Below are 24315 nucleotides of genomic sequence, written 5' to 3' on the forward strand. Positions count from 1 at the left end.
ATCTGGTAAATCATGAGATGGCAGGTCATGGCAATCCCCATTGTGTGCTGAGACAACAAAAGTGCTATCAATGTCTCTGTTTATGTGTAATCTTTTATTTAAACATATGTAAAAGAAGCCAGATGTTATTGATCCAAGCAGAGGTGCCGTGACTTTAAATGTGCTTGATAAAATTGGCAAAGCAAAATAATTGTCACTGGTTAGAGCTACCAACTGCAAACCACATCATGATAGGACTTTACATTCAGGAAAAACAACAATAGCAAGATGTTTTTAGTTGTCATCATTTTTATTTAGGAAGAACTAGAAATCATAAAAAGCTTTGTAGTGAAAACCCAATCTCAATATGACCATCTGTTCTGAAGAAGCAATACTAACATTTTAAATATGGCCACCATTGCAGCCATACTTAATATCACAGTACTAGCAATACAAATACTTTCAAGATGGCAGCCATAATGAACGTTTGAAGGGCACAGTTTTTATTTATTAGCAACTAGACATCATAAAAAGATTTTTTTAGTGAAAATCCATGTCAAAAGAACAATTGATTTGGAAGGAGTAGCAAGAATTTCAAGATGGCTGCCATGAAACCACATTTAATGCAGACCTACCAACCCTGACGTGTCTGTCTCAGTAAGGCAGTTTGATTTTTGCCTTAAGTTTGACCAGTTTTCAGTAAGGTCAAAAAAATATATCATAAACTGCTACTGTAAAAGCTGGAAAATGTACTTAAAAGTTCGTTATTTGAAACATGCAGTGAAGATAAACATTCTCTTCAACTGAAAAAGTTTGCAAAGTATGCATAGACTTTATTTACCACTAGTACATTTGCACAAACTCTCTTTCCAAACCCTATGTAGTTCAATGGCTTGTTGCTATCTCTCAACTTAACATAATTATTGGAAATTCTTTTTCCATTTCACATGACGATGGCAATCATATCTCCCGCCACAAGGGTTCATTACAAAGAAAATTGGGAATATCTGCCAATGACTCAAGGGTTGGTAGGTCTAAATTGTGTTATACTGTTACAGGTTAGACTTCCATTCCCTTGATTCACTGATGGATACTCCTAATTATCTTTGCAACAAACCCGTGTCTCCCACCATGAATCATACTCAAATTGGCATGTGATGTCCAATAAACGTAATTGTTTCCCTTCCAGCTTTTATTCACAAGAATCTGAATGTTCTTCTTTGTTGATTATTAACACTTTTCAAGAGGATTATTTTCCCTTTCATCTTACACATGACAAATTCTATAATCAACAGTTTGATGATGCGGACGCTTTGCATGAACAAATAGGTGCAGTTTAAAGTGTTTGAGGTGCTGATGTAAAGCTAGTTTGGTTCCCTGAATAATTTCACCACTTCTAATATGAAACCCGGATCCAAATCATAAAAAGATGGAAAAAAAATCCAGATTTTTCGGCAATAATGTTTTTTCCGTAGTTTTTGCTTTTATGCTGTAATTATGTATTATAACGGTAATTTTCGTAAAACTTACAGCAAAATTATATGGGTTGGCAGGTCTGTTAATGTCAGACTAGTACCATCTTCAATTCAAACCAGCTAGACATCATAAGAAGTCTTACAGAGAAAACCACATGCCTATATATTTATCCATTCCAGGGACTAGTAACAGACTGTGCCATGATCCTGAGGTCCCAGTCTAATATGTATTACCTGTAACACCTGAGTTGTTAGTCACGTAAGCCAATTCTTATACATGTGATATTGGCAACTCTGGAGTTTTTTTTAAATTTTATATAAAATCATCCCCTATAAGCATAAGCCCCCTCTCTGGAGCGAGATCATAATTCCAGAACAATGGGACTATAAATAAGTCTCATTTGTCAGGTTCAAACGGTACAAAAGTGGTTCAGGAAGATTACATGCACATGTCCAGAATGAACGGTATCACAATATCCCCCACCCCTTTTTTAAGTACAGGGATAACTTTTAATAAAGCACAATATACCTCCAAGATATCTGGGTTTGCTTCTGCAAAATCCTGCCATGCTTTCACAGAATAATGCTTGTGTATGGTGGTAAACAACTGCAACTGAAAAAAATAAATAATACACATAACAGCAATAACGGTTAATACTCATGTAGCCATTGTACACTTCCGACTCTGATATAAGTAACTGCTCAACAAAAGTTACAGAAAGAATTGCACATCCAGGTGATGTGTTGTATAGAAATCTATTATGTTCTGAAAAATTGTTGAAGCCAGTGTTCCCCCTTACCCTCACTTTCTCTCTGGCCCAAAGAACAATTAACTTTGAAAGGTTCAGTGGGAATAATTAGACCCTCCATATTTGCTATTCCTAACCTTGTACTATTTTGAGCTGCCAACAAGGACACATTACTTCATTTTCTTTTCAACCCCGTGAACAAAAATATCGACATTGGACTGGCAAGCGGCAGGTATGCTTCCATTGCAACAAGTTATTTTGAGATAACCTATATCCTCAGGTCCCATCTTACATAAGGACTCGTACTGAAAGTAACCTATGGGTCCATCATTCTCAATTTTTATATTACGTAGGCTACTACCTTATGGTCCAGCACTATCATTTTATATAGTACTTATTCTACACTCTGTTGGCATGGAAACAAAGAAAAATATTGAATGCAGAAAATTCTAAGTATCTAATCTGTCCAACAAATATTAAAAGCTCTACATTACATCTGCATGTCTGTATTATTTATTATCCCTATTAGTATCAGACCATTCATCTGTTGTTGTTGTTGTTGTTGTTGTGGGGTTTAACGCCATTTTTCAGCACACGATAGGCTATACATGGCAGCCAGTATTAATGGTGGAGGAGGAACCCAGGAAAACCCCGGAAAGAACCACCGACCCATGAGAAGCTACTGGCAAGCTTTCTCACATACCCACATTGGCTGAATCCTAGACTTGAACCGCCGCAGACAGAGGTGAGATGGCAGTGATCCGTAACGAAGAGCGCTTTAGACCACTCGGGGACCCCATTCATCTGTTATAACATGGAAAAAAAATTCTACAAATGTTCTCATGCCCATCTATATGTACTGCAAACCATCCCCATTCATTTTATAAATATAAAGTTGACAAACATTAAAAAAGGCTGCGGATCATTGCCATACTATACATGCATGCATTAACATGTGCTCAAAGGGGTAATACAACGATCAAATACCTAAGATTCATCAAAGAGTACAAGGGGGTCCAATTCAAAGCTGGTTAATGAAAGATCTACAAATTTCCATTATCCCTTGCTGCAACTATAACCCTATGATAGGAGGTAAGACTAAATACACCTTATGTAGTCAAGATATAAAAGACTAAAGTTACATAAAAACACCTCCCCTGATTAACATTTTTACCCAAACACACCCACATCACCAAATTGTATTTCAATGACTGTGACTTTGACCTGGAGACATGACTATGGTATGTAACATGCTGTCAAGTCATGAGACGCAATGTGGTTAAAGTTTCATTAAAATATCTTCAGTGGTTCAAAAGTTCTACTCCACACAATGATATAAGACACACAATTACATTTTCCAATGGCATGTCATTGACCTTGATGCAGGAGCATGTGACACAGTCTAGTCATGATTAAAGATGCTAATGTGTATCTGGGTACTTGGGTCCCCACCCTTTGATAATAACACAGCAATAAAATGACCAATACAAGTTTTCTGCCAGTGCTTGTAAAGGCAGCACTGACTTTGTTTTCAAGTTGACAATCCTTTAGACGGAGCTGCAAATACACATACTTTTACAGTGCCAAGCAGAGGTCTCCCTCTTCCAGTAAATAACTGACCTGAATCTCACGTTTTCCCATGTGACAACTCTTTGATTGAGCTGCCAGTGTGGTACAGTGGCAAGTAACAGAGGGTGGTTATTTGATCTTGCCACACAAATGGCATGTGTTACTTACAAAGCCCAAGCTCAGTCTCTAAATGGGCATCCACATCATAGTGAGGCCAAGGAAAGGGAGTCAGACAATTGGTCATTCATTTTAAAATCAGTTGTCTTTTAAACAGCATGTAAAACTGATACAAAAAACAGCAAACATCAGATAACAGTTAAATCTGGCCAAGAAATGATACTTGTCTTTTATCATAGAAGTTACACTAATTTGCTACCTTATGATTTTAACCATTTAATACCCACCCCCCATCAACCAAGGTTACAGAGAAGACTGGAGCTGTGAGAAAATGATTTCTACTCAAGGTCAAACTCAATTATCAGTCTGATAAAGCCAAACAAAAAAAAATGCTTCCAGTTGGCAGACCAGAAACACTAATATTTTCTGTTTGGCCTAATGATAAATGTGTATATCGAGGGACAATGTTTTGTAGACTAAACAGAATATTATCTCAACTCAAAAGGTATTTAGTCCAGTTTTGGCATAAATCAAGTCTTTATTTACCTTGCCAAGAACTTTGGCCATCTCGAATGTGCCCACAGTATCCATGTTGGCAGCCATAATAGGGATGCCATAGTAATTCTGCCCAGAATTCCGGAATGTGAAGGCTCTGGTCAGGTCCACCTGTTAAATAAAGAAAATGTTGTGAAAAAAGCTGATAACATCATAGATGATGGTGCAACAAATACTGTACGATAATTCATTTATTCATCTCTCTCTGCAAATGAGACAGATTAAGACATCATCGATCTTATTTATTCATTTGGTATGAAAAGCACTGTAATATCTACTCTTAATCTATATCAAGTTTGTGCCTTTCACATGGTCTGTTCAAGAAATGAAAATTACGAGAGACCCACCACCGAAAAAAGGACCAATATTCTGAATGCAGATTGAACTTAATGACGAAATAATGCTTGAAAATGTAATGCACGATTTTCACACATTCTACTGATTGTTCTTGTCAGAAATCAGCACCAATCTCACAATTGTACATTTAAGAATAGACCCTGTATACTACGTACTATAATCATAAAACTTTAGTTTTTCAAAGAAGCTGCATTTGCTATAAAATTTTCACCAGATATTAGACTATATGGTTTTGAAGAAGTTTGTCAAGAAAATGTTGCATTGTAAATCTGCTGAGTTAGCTGACATACCATAATTGCAAAATTCAATCAAGCTAAGTTAATTTAAAATATACCTGCATATGTGATTTAGTCTATAATATACGCTAGCACTCTTATCCATAGTACAAAAACCCTAAGCTATGCAATTAACAAACCATTTTGTATTCTCCAGTTGTCTGCTCTTTAAAACTGGCTAACAGCATTTTATTAAATACAAAAATCCAATGTCAATTAATCAATCATATATAGTGTCATGAATACAAAAGACTGTTATTTGAAATAAATCACAACTTTTCAGGGTTATTTAGCAATAAAAACCATGTTTCTCTTTTTATTTAAAACAACAAGGACTGAGATGGCATACTGAACCAACGCACAAAACACTGCCATAAACCTTGTGACCTTGACTATCATGAGATTCAGAAAATACGGATATAAGCAAATGATATTTTTAAAACCAAACTTGAAGTGCAAATCTTCTACAAGTGTGTACTTCAACCTATGGTCAAAGGAACAACTAAGAATGGTGCTAAATGAATTACCTTTGCTTTATAATGATTCACCCCAAGTACCAATAGAACCTATCATGGGGTTTATAGAAGATAAGCAAATAAAAAACTTCGGAGAACCCTGAATATCACATTATACACACAAAATTTAAGGTACAAAAACCATTATTTTCTTACTTATCGATACAGTCCATGATGCATTATTGATACACAGATGAACTTGATGGTCTTTCCATCTTTAGAAGGTTTGTCAGTGGTAGGTGGTGCCCTTTTGTGGGTGTTGACATACTGGTTGCTGGCATTCCCATTGATAACAACAAAATTACTTTCAAAAACAGACTCAGTTGTCAGTCAATTTTATTCAATGTTTTAGACCATTTAAGTTGTTGCCCCGAGTGGCTGAGTGGTCTACAGTGCTCACTATTATGGATCACTGCCATCTCACCCCTGCCTGTGTGGGTTGGAGTCTCAGACTTGGATAATGTGGGTACGTCAGAAAGCCTGCCAGTAGCTTCTCGTGGGTCGGTGGTTCTTTCCGGGGGTTTTCAGGGTTCTTCCTCCACCAGTTATGTTGTCTGCCATGTACAGCCTATATTGTGCTGAAAAATGGCATTAAACCCTACAACAACAACACCATCATTTAGGGCATGCTCGTCAGATGCAGGACACACTTTACTCAAAATGCCCTTTATTTTGCACAGCATGAATGCTTTAGAAACATCTTATTGCCACTTTCATGTCTCACTTAGACTTGGAAGATATTAAGATGTCTTCAAAACAGGAAATAATGCAATAGCCTCATGCAAAGAAAAACTCATCTAGAACCAAGCCCAGGCATGGGAATGGGGATGAATACCAACAAAATCTACCACACTGTTCTTCCAGTGCTTGCATCTGTTAGCAAAGAAGGAATACTAGTGGCAAGAGCCTTTCTCATTCTTTAAAAAACTTTAAATACCTCTGCATAAAAAGAGACATTCCAAATTTGTTCCCCATGTATGATTTAAGCAGATATGCTGCCAGGATTTTATCTAAAGAGGGGAACTCCCCTCTTGTTACCAAAAAAAACAGAGGCAAGTATATAAAAAGGAGTGGGAGGAGGAAACAGCCAAAGTTCAACACTTACCAAACACTATAATATCTGCTCTCTCTTCCTTCCCGCTTCACTGTTCAGAGCCACTGAAATCCAAATCTTTAACAGATGTCACCGCTAGTTGTTTAAGCATTAATCTGTAGATTCTGTTTCTGAGATTCTGTCTGATGTGAGATTATACACCGTTTAGTCAGCTTCAATAAGTTGGGAAGCTGTTCTTTATGGTTGTTCTGTACAATTATTTTTAGAATTCATAGGTATTATATTTTTAATACTTCTGCTCCAAAATAAGATATTTATCACTAACATCAGCTCTGCCTAGGTTTCACTTTCTTGAATCTGCTTTTCTGACTACAATGCCAGATTTCTTATCTGTTCCATAAAGGCAGTATTAGGGTTTCAAGTCCATCAATGCTTGTTCCAATAGAGGTATTTTGATCTCATAAGTATCTTTACTTCTTAATACTGACAGGGATATATATTTTTGTTGCACACACTCCAGCAAGGTTAAATTGTTTGAGAAATGAAAGTTTCATTCTACTTTTAAATTGCCTGTGATTTAATTAGGCTCAGTATTTTGCCTTTTCTACATTTAATTTCAAAATATATGTACCACTGAAAGGGAAATGGACCAGCATGCCATCTATTTTTGTGCATTGGATATGTATCTGACACCATTTTTCAGGCTCAAATTCACTTACTGATATCTCCATTAACACATCAACCCCTAGTGACGACTTAACGGGGCAGGAGGTAGTAGCCTACTGCCGAGCTCTGTAGCGTCATGGTCATGCAAGATACACTAAAGTGGGTGGTATTATAGAAAGGTAGACAGATGTAGCTCTAAAATGATACCAAATAATCTGGAATATCTAGTTGCACTATAAAATACAGATAAAAAACCTCATTTTTTGGACCTGACTTTTTTATACTGAAAATTTGCCTGTGGTCGGAATCCCATTTTGTGTCTGGATTTTAGACTTTTTGGTCTCAGATCTAAGGCAAACCGGTATGAACTGCAAACAGACAGATGAGCCTTTGCCAAAAGTAGGATAAGATGGGCATTTGGAATAAAGAGTGGTCTTGATACAAAAAATAATGGCTCCATTTAGCAAAAAAAAAAAAAAAAAAAAATTACTTTTACCCTTCTGCTCATGCGCAAGTCAAATAGCCAATGAAAAACTGGGGATTTGGTGTTTTCGGATCTATTCAGAAATAGCTTTCAAAATGTGTTTCCTACTCAATTTTCAGTCAAAAATGACAAAAAAACCTCCAGGGGTTAATGTATTAACACTTTCCCAGCTCCAAAAACCTGACATACTTCAAAATTGTCATAATCTCTATCAAAAAAAATTTGCCAACAAAATCATCTGAAGATGAACCCAGCTGGAAATCAGCCATTTGGAGTTTTCTAAGTAGCCCATATTTCAAACATGCTCTTGTAAAACTTCCTTGATGCAAGGTTCAAACTATGACATAATGCTTGTTCCATGGCACGATAAAATGTAGTTTAACAACTATTCTTGTCAAGCTGAAGAACCCAGATGTGTAAATTGTTGCTACCTGATAAACAGGTGTCACAACTTGTTACAATACCTGTACCAGCATGACTTATGCTGCAACAAAGCACTTCAAAAAGGTGAACAGTATACTAAACAGACTTTTACATGAACAACTTTCAACTAATTTTCACTCATTATTTCTCTCTAAGTGCACAATTTGCACACCCTGACAGTGTACTTTTAATTACTTTACAGATCAATTATTAACCACTTTTGCATGGAATTTCTCTTTTGCTTTGCCAACAATTATTGTGCGGCATGCAAGAATTTATCAACAAGTTAAGTTCTGATTGGTGATTGTTTTGCCATGGATTGGAATGAGCAATAATTACCTATCAGAATTCAATGTAATACATTTTCACTGCATGACACACTTGTAATGTACGTTTCAAAATCGACTAAAGTACACAAAATACAAATCAACAAAGAAACTTCATTTAATGGTAGTTATGAAATGAATAAATTACTTCATTATACACATGGAACACATCTGGAATGGTTTCTTTTTAATGCTTAACATGCTGTTTGGGAAAGATAATTTGCATGGAATTGGCACAAGGGAGGGGGGTCGATCATGAATCACTGTGTGAATTTGTAGTGAGTGTTTTGACGTCTTTTCATTTGACAAAAATGAGCACATGCAACGGCTGACCCCGATGAGTTCTTAATTTAGCAAATAACAAGGCAAATGACTAATAATTATTCATGACTGCAGAAGATTAAAATAACCTGCATATGGTATGTACCACTTTGTATTGATTTTCTACCTCTTGTATCAATATGTGTACAAGTATTGATGCACCTATATATCAACGTATCATTTCACCCTACCTCTGACCCTTAGATTCCAGAATCTACACATTCCTTTATTACACTAAATGTAAGCCATCCTCAAAATCTGGTCAAGGAACAAACGCATATTCTACAAAACAAATTATTCTGCAAGCCGATATTTTTTTAAACTACAGCAATCTTTACGTCTGGCCAAATAAATCATTAGGTCTATTCCATACCTTAAATAGAAGTCCTCCACAAATTCTGATCAAGATATGTGGTCTAGAAAATATACATTATCAAACAAAAATTGTTTATGTCTTTACCTGGTGACCTTGACCTTTTAGTCTTACCCACAACTCAAGAGACTCGTAATTCTCTCTAAGTGAAAGCCATTTACAGAGTTAAGTCTAGGTCTTTGATGTAGAACAAAAGGTATTACCCAGAAATAGTTTTCTTCTTTCAGGCAGTTGGATACTGACTTCAAGCTCTGAATTCCGAAAATGAATGGCTTCTTCCTTACCCCTAACAATGCAAGGTATTTACAATGTCTGGTAAAGACAGATGGCAGAGAACAAGTTATTGTTCAGAAACCATTTTTCTTCTTTCAATCACCTTGACCTTTGACCCTTAAGTAGAAAGGTTCTTCTTTGCCAAGTGCAAGCTATCCACAATGTTTGGCAAGTGTAGATAGAGGACAACCAGAGTTATTGTGTAGAAACCATTTTTCTTTCACTGGCCTCAAATTTTGGCTGCAAACATTTGTAGGGTCCTTCCTTACTCCAAGTGCAAGGATTCCATAAAGTAGTTTGGAAACTGTATATGGTTCACAACTCAAGGTCCTGTGCTGAGATAAACTGGTAACTGGTAGGTAGGTATGTAAAAACTTCAACAAAACATGATAACAATACCACTGTGCATACTGCATCTGTCGTAACATTAATTATCACATGTTTGACTTTTCCACTAATGTGGGCTAAACCAAACAATCGTACAAAAACACTTGTTGACCCCATCTGATCAAGGTCTACTTCCACTAATATGCAGACCTGACAGACATCGATAAAGGTTCATGTTCTGGTGATTTTGGAATGCCAGGTCCACTTAAACTTAGTAACTTCTTATCAGGGACAGTTTTCATTAGAAGCTATAAGATTCAAATCACACCATTCTCACTGTCATTAACATTAAAGCTGTAATCTGATTGGTGAATTGAAAAGTGAACAGTACATGGCCTCATATCAGCACACATCAAATCTCACTAATGTTTGAGAACTCAAATTGATAAGAATGGTCAACAGTACACGACCTCATCCATCGACTGTCAGATCTGTTGAGATGGAGAACTTGATGAGATTGTTTTCATGCTTGCATAATCATTCACAATTTACACATTTTTTCCACATGAAAATTGCGAATGAAAACCACTTTGCAGGATGCATTAATGAGATTGGAATGGATGAAAGTAGACCAATCTGACGTATTATCTGGGCATACCCAACATCAGGTACTCTTTGCATACCTTATATCAGGCACTTTGGCAGAGAAAGCAGCCCAATGACCACTTCGGTGGCCTAGTGATTTGAAGTTCTTGCATTTGATCCCCGGCTGAGTCATACCAAAGATTTACAAAAACGGTACTAACAGCTGCCTCGCTTGGTGCTCAGCATTAAGAGGATAGTGTTAGGACTGGTCGGCCTGATGTCAGGATAATGTGACTTAGTGGGATATCATGCTACATGTCTGCGGCAAGATGCCCCAGTGCTATACATCACTATAAACTGTCACAATGCAGACATCATAGTGATATGACTGAAACATTGTTAAAGCTACGTTAAAAATCCAAATCACACACACAGTAGCCCAATGTACAAATAGACACTAGGCTAATTAAGGACATTTCCTAAGTCAGGTACTTTTGGCTAAGGAAAATGTTGATGTATTCTATTTTTTCTGCTTTCAAGATGTCAAACAAATGGGCCTTAAACTAAAGGTACCTCATATATGCTGTGTTCTGGTAGGCATTACTTCATCAATTATCAAAAGGTCATAGTGAGAAGTTATTGTCAAAGAAAATCAATGTGGTAAAACTAATCATAATTCACACTACAGAGACTTGTGTTGATTGTCACGACCTTGAACATAATTTAATTTGTTCACCTAGTTAAATGTAATTATTTATTATTTTATAATCAAGACTTCCAACTGTTAGGACTGAAACAATTCAAAAGTGCAAAACTTTACAATCTCAAACTGCCCCAGACCCAATTTGTTTGCTTGATTATTCCGCGGTAATCAGAGTAATACCAATTATTCTAGTGATGCCAAGTATTTGATTGATTTCAGGTAATCAAGTGAGGTATTCAAGTGATGTCAAGTATTTTCATAAATCTCAAGTATCCAAATCAGGCCAAGTGATGCCAAGTATTTTAAAAGTGTCAAGTATTCAAGTGATGCCATGTATTTTAATAATGTCAAGTATTCAAGTGATGCCATGTATTTTAATAATGTCAAGTATTCAAGTGATGCCAAGTAATTGAGTGATTGCAAGTAATCACATGAGGTATTCAAGTGATGCCAAATATTTAGAAAATATCAAGTATTTATGTCAGGCTGAGTATTCAAGTGATGCCAAGTATTCAAGTAAGTGAGTTATTCAAGTGATGCCAAGTATTTGAGTCAGGCCAAGTATTCAAGTAAGTGAGTTATTCAAGTGATGCCAAATATTTTGATAATGTCAAGTATTGATGTCAGGCTGAGTATTCAAGTGATGCCAAGTATTTGAGTCGGGCCAAGTATTCAAGTAAGTGAGTTATTCAAGTGATGCCAAGTATTTTCATAAATCTCAAGTATCCAAATCAGGCCAAGTGATGCCAAGTATTTTAATAGTGTCAAGTATTCAAGTGATGCCATGTATTTTAATAATGTCAAGTATTCAAGTGATGCCAAGTAACTGAGTGATTGCAAGTAATCACATGAGGTATTCAAGTGATGCCAAATATTTAGAAAATATCAAGTATTTATGTCAGGCTGAGTATTCAAGTGATGCCAAGTATTCAAGTAAGTGAGTTATTCAAGTGATGCCAAATATTTTGATAATGTCAAGCATTGATGTCAGGCTGAGTATTCAAGTGATGCCAAGTATTTGAGTCGGGCCAAGTATTCAAGTAAGTGAGGTATTCAAGTGATGCCAAATATTTTAAAAATAATGTCAAGCATTCGAGTCAGGCCAGGTATTCAAGTGATGCCAAATATTCAAGTGTTGCCAAGTATTTGAGAGATGCCAATTATTCAACTGATGCCAATTATTCAAGAGGTGTAAAATGTTCAAGTGATACCAAGGATTTGTGAGGTGTTCAAACGATGCCAAGCTGAGTAATAAATGTTTTGAGTTTTCCTATATTTGCTTGGAATCAATATAAAATGTATATCCCGCATACTGCACTCTTTATCAAGGTTTAATCCTATTATTTGCTGCAATATTTTCTTTGTCGAGGCAGGGCTGCTGGGCAAATGTATGATGGATTTTCTTGATCTTAACACACTGGTGTAATTAGGTGCCGGAGTCCATGGATTTACCTTGGCAACTGTGTCACCAGCACCTGCCAATATTCAGTAAACTAATAAATGTAAAAGTCCAAAAATATAAAACCTGTCCTATTTTTTGTGGAAAACCCATGAACTTAACAAAATGAATAGACAAACTGTTAGCATTAGTTAAATTACTGGTAATAATGAAACCGAACAAGCTAGAGAAACGCAGCTGATTTAAACTCTTAAAACATGTTTGACTTGGTGTTTAATGCCACAGCAACAAAAATAGGATATTTAGTGTGGAGGCAATTGAAATAATGTGCCTTGCTAAAGGACACGCCATGGTTGCTGACCTGGGCTAATCTAAAGGTAAGACGTGTAAGACTTGAACCTACACCAATTCGTCACAAGTCTGTAAAGCTAACCACCGGGCCACTGTTACTCCTGCTTCCATTAGTCACCTTTCACGACATGCAGGCATCTAACAACTTCATTAACAGAAAAGTATCATTAAGATAAAGGTGAATTAATAGATTTAGAACAATTTGGGCATCATTCCAACATGTGAAGCCCTGTTTTAGGGTTAAAAATGGCAGATGAATGGTAAAATAAAATGATACATACCAGCAATCAAAACTTTTCCTTCTTCAAATTTTATGACAAATATGTCAAAACACACACAAATGTCAAGAACAAAAAACATATTAATACCAAACAATGGAAAATGCACCAAGCATACACAGAATTGAGGTTTGAAATGAAAACAAGATACAACTCTGTTGACCCAATACTCCACACCCTACGTACCACAGCGTTGGCGTACGATTCCCTTTGATTGTTGGCATATTTAGAGTGAACAGCTCCACACTAGACAAAAAAAATGATTATAAAAAATCAAATGATATCAAGTTTCACCTCAGAAAATAATACTCAATTTCATAATGTTACGGAATGTCTTATGTTACGACTCTATGGTCTTAAACTAAGTAACAGGAAGAAGCAAAACCAATAAGTTTTGTAAAACTTAACAAATAATTTAATTCTCTACATTACAAAATGAAATTTAAGAGGAACTTAAAGTATTATGAATTAAAATCCAAATAAAAGTTCTTTCACAAGTCAAAAAGAATACAGTGTTCAAACGAATTCCAGGTCTTGAAGGTGCTGATGTACAGATAGCACCGAATGTGTTGAAGTGCCAAGTCTTGATCTGTCATATTGACATTGTCCAAAATGTCTTTGAAACATTATCAAAAATAGTGTACAGTCCAAAATAGTCATATGAGCACTTGGTAATTTGAATAAATAATTTAAATAAATGATTCCTCTCAAAATGAATCTAAACACAACATGAAATACTTCTGCATATTGAAAATAAAATAACAAAATTAAATAGTAATAACTGTACTTCCTCCCTATACAACCTCATGACTACATTGCAAAACCTCTCGACCTGACATGTCACATTCATTCCCACCAGACATATGTTGCCTGCCAGTAGCTTTTCATGGGTCGGTGGTTCTTCCCAGGGTTTTCCAGGGTCCTTCCTCCACCAATTATATTGGCTGCCATGTATAGCCTATCTTGTGCTAAAAATTGGTGTTAAACCCTACAACAACTGACATATGTCCAAATACTTCAACCATCCAATCAAAAAATTACTCCAAACTGTACTCGGGTCATAATGAAGAACACAGTCTATTTTATCTATGCACATTATCCTGAAATAGAATCTACACTCATGGACAAAAATTAGCCATGAAATATCTTGTTTATAAATGATGATTACAATCAAACAACCATGGACAAAAATTAAACACACAATTTAAAATAACAACAACAATAACAATAATAATAATAATAATAATACCTTATTTTAAGAGGGTGCAATACATTTAGTTAAATATGAACTGATCATCCATGGGGCCCCCTGAGGCATACAAGATTTTATATATGTACACAATATTTCTAAAGAAATCGAATTTTAAAAAAAATAATTCTGAAGGTTGATGTATCACAAATATTCCCTTAAAACGTACATAATGCACCTACATGCACATCACTATATAATTGTTATCACTTATTACTGCATACATGTAACAAAGGAGAAACTGACAAAATATTTGCTGAGAGACAGAACAAGTTTTGGTAGTTGAAACATGGTAAAACTAACCGCTTGCTTTACTTCAGGTGATAGCTAATGCGAGTCAGTAAATCCAGCACAAAAAGTTAATTAAATAAACTGCATTAGTCCTAGCTTTCAGTAGTATTAAACTTAGTTTTGATTTTGATATTTAGTACAAAAAGGTTGTTAGTCTTTGCTAGTTTGGATAAATGTACCACTTAATCAGGTTCAATTTTGAAAGATTTTGTAAACCAAAATACATCTATGAAGTGAAATTCTTTAGTCAAAAGCAGCCAGTTTAAAGACTGAAATATGTCACGAGATCAACACAATCATAATTCTAACTGCATGCTTTTGAATTCTGATTACAAAATGACTATTAATATGCACAAACACAATGCTGTGCAACAGTAGCCCACTATAGGTATGGCTGTACCGAGTAGGTAAGATACAAGCTGTATAGTTTCTGGCATGAATTGGTAGATATTTCTTCAGTCGGTGTAGGAATGTAAGTTTTGAAGCTAGAATAATATAGACAGGGTCTTTATGAGATTCACAATTAATTTATCATCCACAAAGAATGATGACATTCTATATTATATACGTATTCATCATTTACAGACATGGATGTTCTGGTATTTATATACATTCCAATGTCTTTTCACAATTTACTGAGATTGTGCTGCAGCTGTTCTTGGATTGTGTTGCTGTCTTGACCAGATGTGTAATACTGCATCATATGCATACATGTCAGTTCCAGTGTTCACTGTATACAGTAGCATGTGCTTAATGTGGAAGAGAAACAATATAGGTCCTAGTGTTGTGCCCTGGTGCACGCAATATTTGTTCTGAACAGGAACAGACAGAGAGCTGCAGAAGTGCAGATGTTGGGTTCTGTCACTAAGATAAGAATGTATACAGGAGTGAGGATATATTATTTTTCAAGGCAATCTTGATGTAAGAGCTTTCATAAGACGTTATGGTCAACTCTGACAAATGTTTTGTTAAGACCTAAATTGACTGTATAGTGTTTACAATATACATGTGCCGGACATATATCAATTTTAACCGAGTGGCTTGACTAAATAAAAAAATTATTTATATTGATGAATGAGGTCATCTGCATGACAAAATGAAATTTTGGCTTCCTTTTTCTCCGTAATCTGGGAAATGGTGGTAAAGACCATGTGCTGCTATTTCCTGAAAGTCCTTCTGACCACTTTAATGCAATGGTATCATTCTTACTGTAAGAAACTTTTATTATATTTTAGGCTTAGGTATATAATGTGTGCCACTGGTTTGGTACTGATTATTTTTTGGCATTTTAGTGTGCCACTGGTTTGGCACTGATTATTTTTTGGCATTTTAGTGTGCCACTGGTTTGGCACTGATTAATTTTTGGCATTTTAGTGTGCCACTGGTTTGGCCCTGATTATTTTTTGGCATTTTAGTGTGCCACTGGTTTGGCACTGATTATTTTTGGCATTTTAGTGTGCCACTGGTTTGGCACTGATTATTTTTTGGCATTTTAGTGTGCCACTGGTTTGGCACTGATTATTTTTTGGCATTTTAGTGTGCCACTGGTTTGGCACTGATTATTTTTTGGCATTTTAGTGTGCCACTGGTTTGGCACTGATTATTTTTTGGCATTTTAGTGTGCCACTGGTTTGGCACTGATTATTTTTTGGCATTTTAGTGTGCCACTGGTTTGGCACTGATTATTTTTTGGCATTTTAGTATTTCAAATAACAGGCAGAAGAGGACTACTTTGCAATAATTTCCCACTATGAAACACACGCTTCTGTGGAAGTAAAAATATTTGCCACAGCATGTCAGTAAAGGGAACAATTATTTACAGCACATCTGCATAGCTGATTTTGTTATTCACAAGTACAAATCAGAACAGCTTCTGACATCGTCAATTGTTAGATCTTTGTGAAGGCAAGTGTATGAAAACAATCATATATAAGTATACAAACCAACACATCCACAATGACAGAGTAACAAGACAAAATCTGAAATTGATAATAATACAGGATCCAGTCCTGAAATGAAAATTAACCCTTATCTGAAGAAAAAAGAAAAGAAAGTCCCACGCTGGAGGAGTGATTTATTGAATAAATGTACAGCTTAAAAATAGTATGCACAATTAAAGCATTTGGTTTATTTTTTGGCACAGTGTGAAGCATGCAATCACCTGTACTAGAGTAGACCCTGATGAATCACCTGTACAAGAATAGACCTTGATAAATTACCTGTACTAGAATAGACCTTGATAAATCGCCTGTACTAGAACAGACCCTGATAGATCACCTGTACTAGAACAGACCCTGATAAATCACCTGTACTAGAACAGACCCTAATAAATCACATGTACTAGAATAGACCCTGATAAATCACATGTATTGGAATAGACCCTGATAAATCATATGTACTAGAATAGACCCAATAAATCACATGTACTAGAATACACCCTGATAAACCACATGTATTGGAATAGACCCTGATAAATCACACGTACTAGAATAGACCCTGATAAATCACCTGTACCAGAACAAACCCAGATAAATCACCTGTACTAGAACAGACCCTGATAAATTACATGTATTGGAATAGACCCTGATAAATCACCTGTACTAGAATAGACCCTGATAAACCAACTGTACTGGAATAGACCCTGATAAATCACATGCACTAGAGTAGACCCTGATAAATCACCTGTACTAGAACAGACCCTGATAACCACATGTACTAGAATAGACCCTGATAAACCACCTGTACTAGAGTAGACCCTGATAAATCACATGTACTAGAGTAGACCCTGATAAATCACATGTATTGGAATAGACCCTGATAAATCACAATACTAAAATAGACCCCGATAAATCACATGTACTAGAATAGACTCTGAAAACTCACATGTACAAGAATAGACCCTGATAAATCACATGTACTTGAACAGACCCTGAAAAATTATATGTACAAGAAATTTACCATTTTTGTAAGCTCTTTGGTATAACTCGGCCGGGGATTGAACCCACGACCTTCCGCATCCAAGTCAGATGCTCTAACCACTAGGCCACACGTGGTCGGCGCATGATGCTACATATTTGTGGCACAATGCCCCAGTGCTAGACATCGCTACAAACTGCCACACTGCAGACATTGTAGCAATATGACTGGAATTTTTTTAAAGCTATATTAAAAATCCAAATCACACAGACACACAATAAACAGGAAATATTTGGTTTTTCAACCTCTGATGCCAAAACCTCATCCATCCCTCCAATTCAGAGCAGATAAAAAGTCCACACAGAATAAAGCCATTTAAAAATATGAAGTTTCATAGTAAAGCAATCCAAACAAGTACAATTAGAGACAGATTTCATAGCGTTGGGTATAAGTAATTTCAGGCCATACGTAAGGCATCTCATACAGAGGCAAGTCAGCAGGCAAACTTTCTTTTGGTCCAGAAATTACAAACTTAAATAAAGCTTAAACTAGAAAACAAGGTTCATAACTAGAAAACAAGGGTCATTCACATCATGAATTTAACTTCAACTGTAATTATATCCCTGTTAATTTTATTTTCTAACCTTTTTGAACATTTTTTTAAGGATTGGTCACAAAAAGGGTTGATCAGGTAACTAGACACAACTATAATTTTTTTTCTTTGACCGTATGCATAATACAGTAGAATTTCTTTTTTTAAAAACTATTAAGAGGAAGTAAAATCTAGATAATATTTATATCCATCACAGAAACTTGTTTCACAATAAAGTTTGCATACTCATTGGCATTTCACAATAAAGTCTGCATACTCATTGGCATTTCACAATAGTTTGCATACTCACTGGCATTTCACAATAAAGTTTGCATACTCACTGGCATTTCATAATAAAGTTTGCATACTCACTGGCATTTCACAATAAAGTTTGCATACTCATTGGCATTTCAGTTTAATTTCAATAGATGATGATTATCATGAGAAATGAACTGCTATTGCACAAGTCATGTAATACTATGTCATTATTTCAGAACTAAACTGGTTTTGTTTATTCAGCAGTTGGGAAGAAAGAAAATGTCACTCTCCCCATTACCATTTAAGGACTGACCATTTAATTTTGGGGGTGGGGGGCTGCAATTTTTTTCAAGTAATTACAATTTGCAACTTTACCTACAAATATTTTCCCCCAATGAAAATAACAGACATAAAAGGCTATTTTCTCCATAAATCTAAGTTTTTTTCAAGAGATTGTTTGGTCTGCCTTTTCTTTCTCTACAATTTCCTAGCCCTTGCCCCTTTCTGTGTGCTGTGTACATGTATACCTTGACACATTTTTCTTTTGATTACCATTGCTTTCATTCTCCTTCTCCATAGTTTTTCAAACAACTTCAAGATTTAATGCCTCTCGGATATTAGACTATGTTTTAGTCATTTCATATTAATAGCTTAATTGATCAACCTTGTGTAAATACTTTTTTTTATAAAATTTAATGTACTTTGGCAACAGGCTGTTTTATTTTTATTCTGGCCAACTTCCTGAAATGATAATTGGGTCAAAATATAAGAAGTCAGCAACTTAATTAATAATAAAACCACATAAACTTGACATTTTGAAACAGTGTTGTAGTACATGTCATGTACACTCAAAGCAATTATAAATGTATTCTATTTGAGATGTTAGCAAAAGAATACAGCCATATGTGCTAAGTAGATTCCTCTTAACAGTGGGTCTCTTATAAATCTAAATAGGTGTCTATCTTGCTTTAGAAATAATTATATATTTAGACATGTATATAAAACACCTGATGGCTAAACTTAAAGCTACTGAATTATGTGACCTGTACAATTCTTACAGCATAGAAATGAATTAAAAATATTTCTGAAGCCTGTCAGAAGAGGTGCAAATCATACATTAGGATATGAATACACAACAGCCGACTCGTATAGCATTAGTCCTACAACGTAAGACGTAATCACCACACCAAAACATAAATGTGATACGTCTTACATTGCAGGACTAATAAAGCATGTGACATTATAATTACAACAAAGCAACTGGACAGGCGCCAAATCAAATCTATACAGCATAGAGGATCCAAATCAATGTAATTATTTTTTTATATAAAAAAAGAACATATAAGAGCAAATACGGTGACTCATCTAAAAGATACAATTGTGTGCGAGGACTGCGACTGATGCAGTAACTTATACCGAGTTTAACTTATGGCAACAACTCAACTTGCAAATACTGTATTATTCCATAAGTAATAAACGCATTTCATGAACTCGAATATACCTCTGATCGAGTGCGAAGCGTGCTTCGCTTTGGTCGCACAAGCACATCTTTAAAGTCGAGCTTGATGTCATTGTCGATTCGCGGCATTTTCCTCCTTTATAAGGTCTCAACTGTCCTTGAATTCGGAGTTATTTCCGTCTCTTTATTTAGTCAAGTCCGCACGTTGTAAATTTCTTATTCGGTCTTCTGCCTTGAGCAGGTCGGTTCGGAATAGTACGGACAGTGCTCGGAATAAAAAGCCTTTCCAATCGGAATATAGTCTGCCTTTTCTGTCTAGTCAAGAAAGGAGCTTCAGCTGTAATTTATGACACACAGTAATAATGAAACGGAAATATGGGTATCAGCCTGGAAATTAGTCTGGTTCCCAGCTTAGTATGCTACCTGCGTTGCAATCGGCTAAGGTGGCAGGGTCCAGTTTCCTAAATTGCCGCTGGCAAATTTCTTAACTTAAGGACGTGGTGTGACTTTTTCAGGTATTATTCTTTACTATTTAAAGATATGGCTATATTTGTGAACTAGACATTTCGGGTTTGTGTTGTTCTTAAAATTGATGTCAGGCATGTACACATTCCATAGTTACTCTGCAGTATGTTGATAGTGAAATACCAATAGTCGGCTAGGAAGAAGAGCTAGCCTCCCATAACTGTAAACACATGGGTTTGGGGCAAGTAGAATATCTCAAAAACGGCTTGGATGAAAACTATTTTCAATTGCATCAGCCTGTTTAGTACACACTGTTTTGCAGAACCGTCATCTAGGAAAAGGGCTTGTGTTTGCACTGTGACTACAGTGAGCATCACATGGTGTCAAAAATGACCTTCGGACGTGAAAATTGCCGGTAGAAATTTGGGATTGGGGATGCATAAACTTCTTTTGCTATGAACTACCATTGACTTGTCTGGTCAAGTAGATAATAATTTTGTGCTTTATTTTAATATAGGTATCTAAAAATCTGGACCTTTTTGACCTCACTTTTGTATTTTACTTTTTATGATTTTTTTTAATAGTAGGTCGCTGATTGCGGCATTAAATTTGTACATAAACACTGGCCCCTGCCCCATATACTATAGTATAGCGGAGTGAGACGCAGGGAACATACTAAGCAAAAACCAAAATACCCAGAACTGTGTGAAACCTAAAATAAAATATGAGTTTGGCGGACCAGGATTGGTTAAAAATGTAAGTTATATTTAGGAAAAGAATCTTTTGAGAACTTGTTCTAGTTGTAAATGAAATAAAATAGAGACATTGTTTTATTAATACAATTTCAGTTTTTTAACAGTCTTGAGTTGGAACATACATTACTAAAATAAGCACATGACTCTGGTGCGGAATTGAAAGCACATGGTTCAAACACGAGCATGTTCAGAAAATGCTGCGGTTCATATCCTTTCATCTACACAGAAGTTGACATCCAGGTTTCATATATACTGATAAATATAGGTTTGGTCACGAGCAATCAGTAATTTTAAGTACTTGAATTTTTAATATCATGGTGTTTGCATAGGTGTACTATGGGAATACATTAGTACCGTGAGTCCTATAGTGGCCATACAAAACTATATTTCAGTTCACATGCGGCTGAAGGAGAAAAAGTCACCCTCCGAACTTTGTCGGCATTTGCTGTCGTTTTTCGCTCAAATAGAGGCGAATCACCCCAACAAGTATCAACAACTAATGTATATTCCTACAACCATTTCAGGGTTAAGTTATATTATGACGGAAATGGCTGTGCGATGTTCCTAGCGACATCTTCTCCTTCTGATTCAACGTACCGTAAATCCATACAAGTATTCCGACGACGGCGAAAAGTATTTGGCAAATTATTTAAATACTAGATAGTATTCATATTTTAAAAAAAAGAAGAAATAACAGCTAGAAATTCTCAATATTTTGATGAAAAATTAGTTTGTGTGATGTCTTTTTCATAACCGGCGATTAAAATACAGTGAGAGAGTAATAACCTTTTAAACACAGTGGTCTTTTAATACATTATTTCTAGCAATGCATACATTTCCCATAGATGAAACGAAATTTCAATTTCAGGATAGTAAAATAAAATTACAAGTTATTTTTCCAGGGGAATTATAACAACATATGTTTAAAAATATATACTAAATTGGTAACTTATTGATAAATTCACGTGAAAAGGAAGTGAAATGTAAAGCAAGCGCTCAACAGTTTAAAATATTAGCTCTATTAGTCCTAATATATTTTTAATACTAAAAAAAATGTAACTGATTTAGCTGTTTTCTAGAATTTGGTGAAAACAGGCAGTTTAAATGCAATTTATCGAACAATAAAATTTATGTTTTCACGAAATTAATTCCTGTTTTAGACCGGTCTGTGTGAATCCAGAGTTTACAGTCGTGTTCAGATATAATGTGAGAGAAATTATTAAGATATTCATTGGAATTACTAAGGTGTTCATTCGCTTGTATATGTCATACTACTTTGGATTATTGTGAACTCATTTAAAGATATTCTTGATTGCATCATTGTATGATATCAAGACATTCAAAACTACTGGAATTTATTCCGAAGATTCTATATTTTTGGACCTATGATAGAACATTTAATATTATTTGGGATTTAATTCATAATACTGTGTCTTTTGAGTTTTTCCTTTGTAACCTAGATAAATAAATAACTTGTTGATTTTACTTAAATTGTTGGTTTCATTTTTTCTGTTGCATATTTCAAGACCTAGATTCGTAACAGTAAGGTTTTGTCACAATCTCGTTGAAGGCCAAGCTTGCACCCGATGGGCGTGCAGCCATCTAAAGATGACCCAATAGACCGGAGCGATGGAAGCACATTTTGCTTCCATCTAATGAATCCCCTGGGGTAACTGGACTATATTAAGTTCCAAGTTTTGCTGTGTTTATAAAAAATATCTTAAGCTCATCGGTGTTTTACAAATGATCAGGGAAAATATTAAGTTCCAAGGTTAGCTGTTTATGAAAAAAAATCTCTTAAGCTCATCGGTGTTTTACAAATGATCAGGTAAACCTAGCATCTACCTTATATTTCTCAGATAATAGATACATAAATATAATCTCTTTTTCAAAACGAATCATAGATCTATTCTCTGAGCATGTATTCCATATAACACTAATATTAATACTTTAGCAGTTCTGGTCTCCAGTTGTGGCTATCACATAGTAACCAGCAAAACATTATTTTTCTGAATAAGATATCATGATATTTAGAAATGGCAGAAAGGTAAAACTACACTGCATTTATTGCATTACCAACCTAATTCCAACCACTCCGACCCCATTATCTGTTCCATTAACGCATTTTACAATACAGTGATGCTGCATGACAAGAAAGTCGGTATATTCGTTAATTTCGAAACTTGATGTAAAGTAACGGTAAAATAAAATCGATAAAACTCTCATTTAAATAAAGTATCTCCGACATAATTAAAGTATATCCGTATGTCAGTGTTTTGTTTCAGTCCACAGCGTTGTCCCAGGGTGGTTTATTTTGGACTTGAGCTATTTAATAATACTGAGCTTGGTTCACCAAATGCTGCATGAGCAAAGTGCTCGCAATGAGAAACCCGATTTTCTCAAGTTCTCTGCCTGTGGGTTTTACCATAACCATGGTACCAATAGAGTAAAGTCTAACTGTATTATTACAATACAACTAATTTATTCAGGAAGCTGTCTACTTTACGGGGAGCAATCTACAGATGTAGAGCGATTTGTGACCGGGCGTCGTAGAACTGGAGGGTTTCGTGCAATCCGTATGCTGCTGTCGATGGTGACGTTGGATCTGAGAACGATATTGGTTTACTCTCAGTGAGGGATCATAGCTGTAGGACAAATGGGTCTCCAGGGAATGGGGAGGATCTTGAGGGATCTTTGGACATGGTTTCTTCACCATTCGACGAGATATGTGGAACCAGAAATACGTCGTGATCATCAACATGATGCCACGAAATACATATGTTCCGATTTTGAATCAATATTACAAAATATCGCTAGAGAGTAAAATTAATAATTCAATACCGCTGTGTAAGAAAAAATCAATATTACATACATCCTACTTGTGGATGAAACATATATTATTCATAAACCTGTACAAACTCTTAACTTTGATCGTGACAGAGTCGTACCTTGTTCATATTTGTATATAAGTTCTATACATTGATTATCCATGCTGATAGATCCGTATATCAATCATTTTTGAGTATGTGTTTCATACGTTGTTTCATACGTTGATTCCCATTTGATAGTTTGTTGAAGTTACGTCATCGGATAATTACCACTTAGGAATGATATAATTTCCTTATATCAGATGTTTAACACGGTGAAAATTATTCTGTTAAATCCATAGTTGAACT

General features: G+C 35.5%; 1 protein-coding gene across 1 annotated transcript in view; it reads right to left on the reverse strand.

The window, feature by feature from the left end:
- Positions 1-20237, reverse strand: part of LOC149780292 (GMP reductase 2-like) — a 48726-nt gene extending 28489 nt beyond the window's left edge. The window contains exons 1-3 of the mRNA XM_089937099.1: positions 19962-20237; positions 4436-4555; positions 1984-2067 (exon numbers count right to left, since the gene is read on the reverse strand). Coding sequence (XP_089793225.1) covers positions 1984-2067; positions 4436-4555; positions 19962-20048 — 291 coding nt within the window. The 5' untranslated portion in view covers positions 20049-20237. The remainder of the gene's footprint in view (positions 1-1983; positions 2068-4435; positions 4556-19961) is intronic.
- Positions 20238-24315: the final 4078 nt, after the last annotated feature.

Source organism: Sinohyriopsis cumingii, chromosome 16, assembly GCF_028554795.1.
Source record: "Sinohyriopsis cumingii isolate HCF-2022 chromosome 16, ASM2855479v2, whole genome shotgun sequence".
Lineage (NCBI taxonomy): Eukaryota > Metazoa > Mollusca > Bivalvia > Unionida > Unionidae > Sinohyriopsis > Sinohyriopsis cumingii.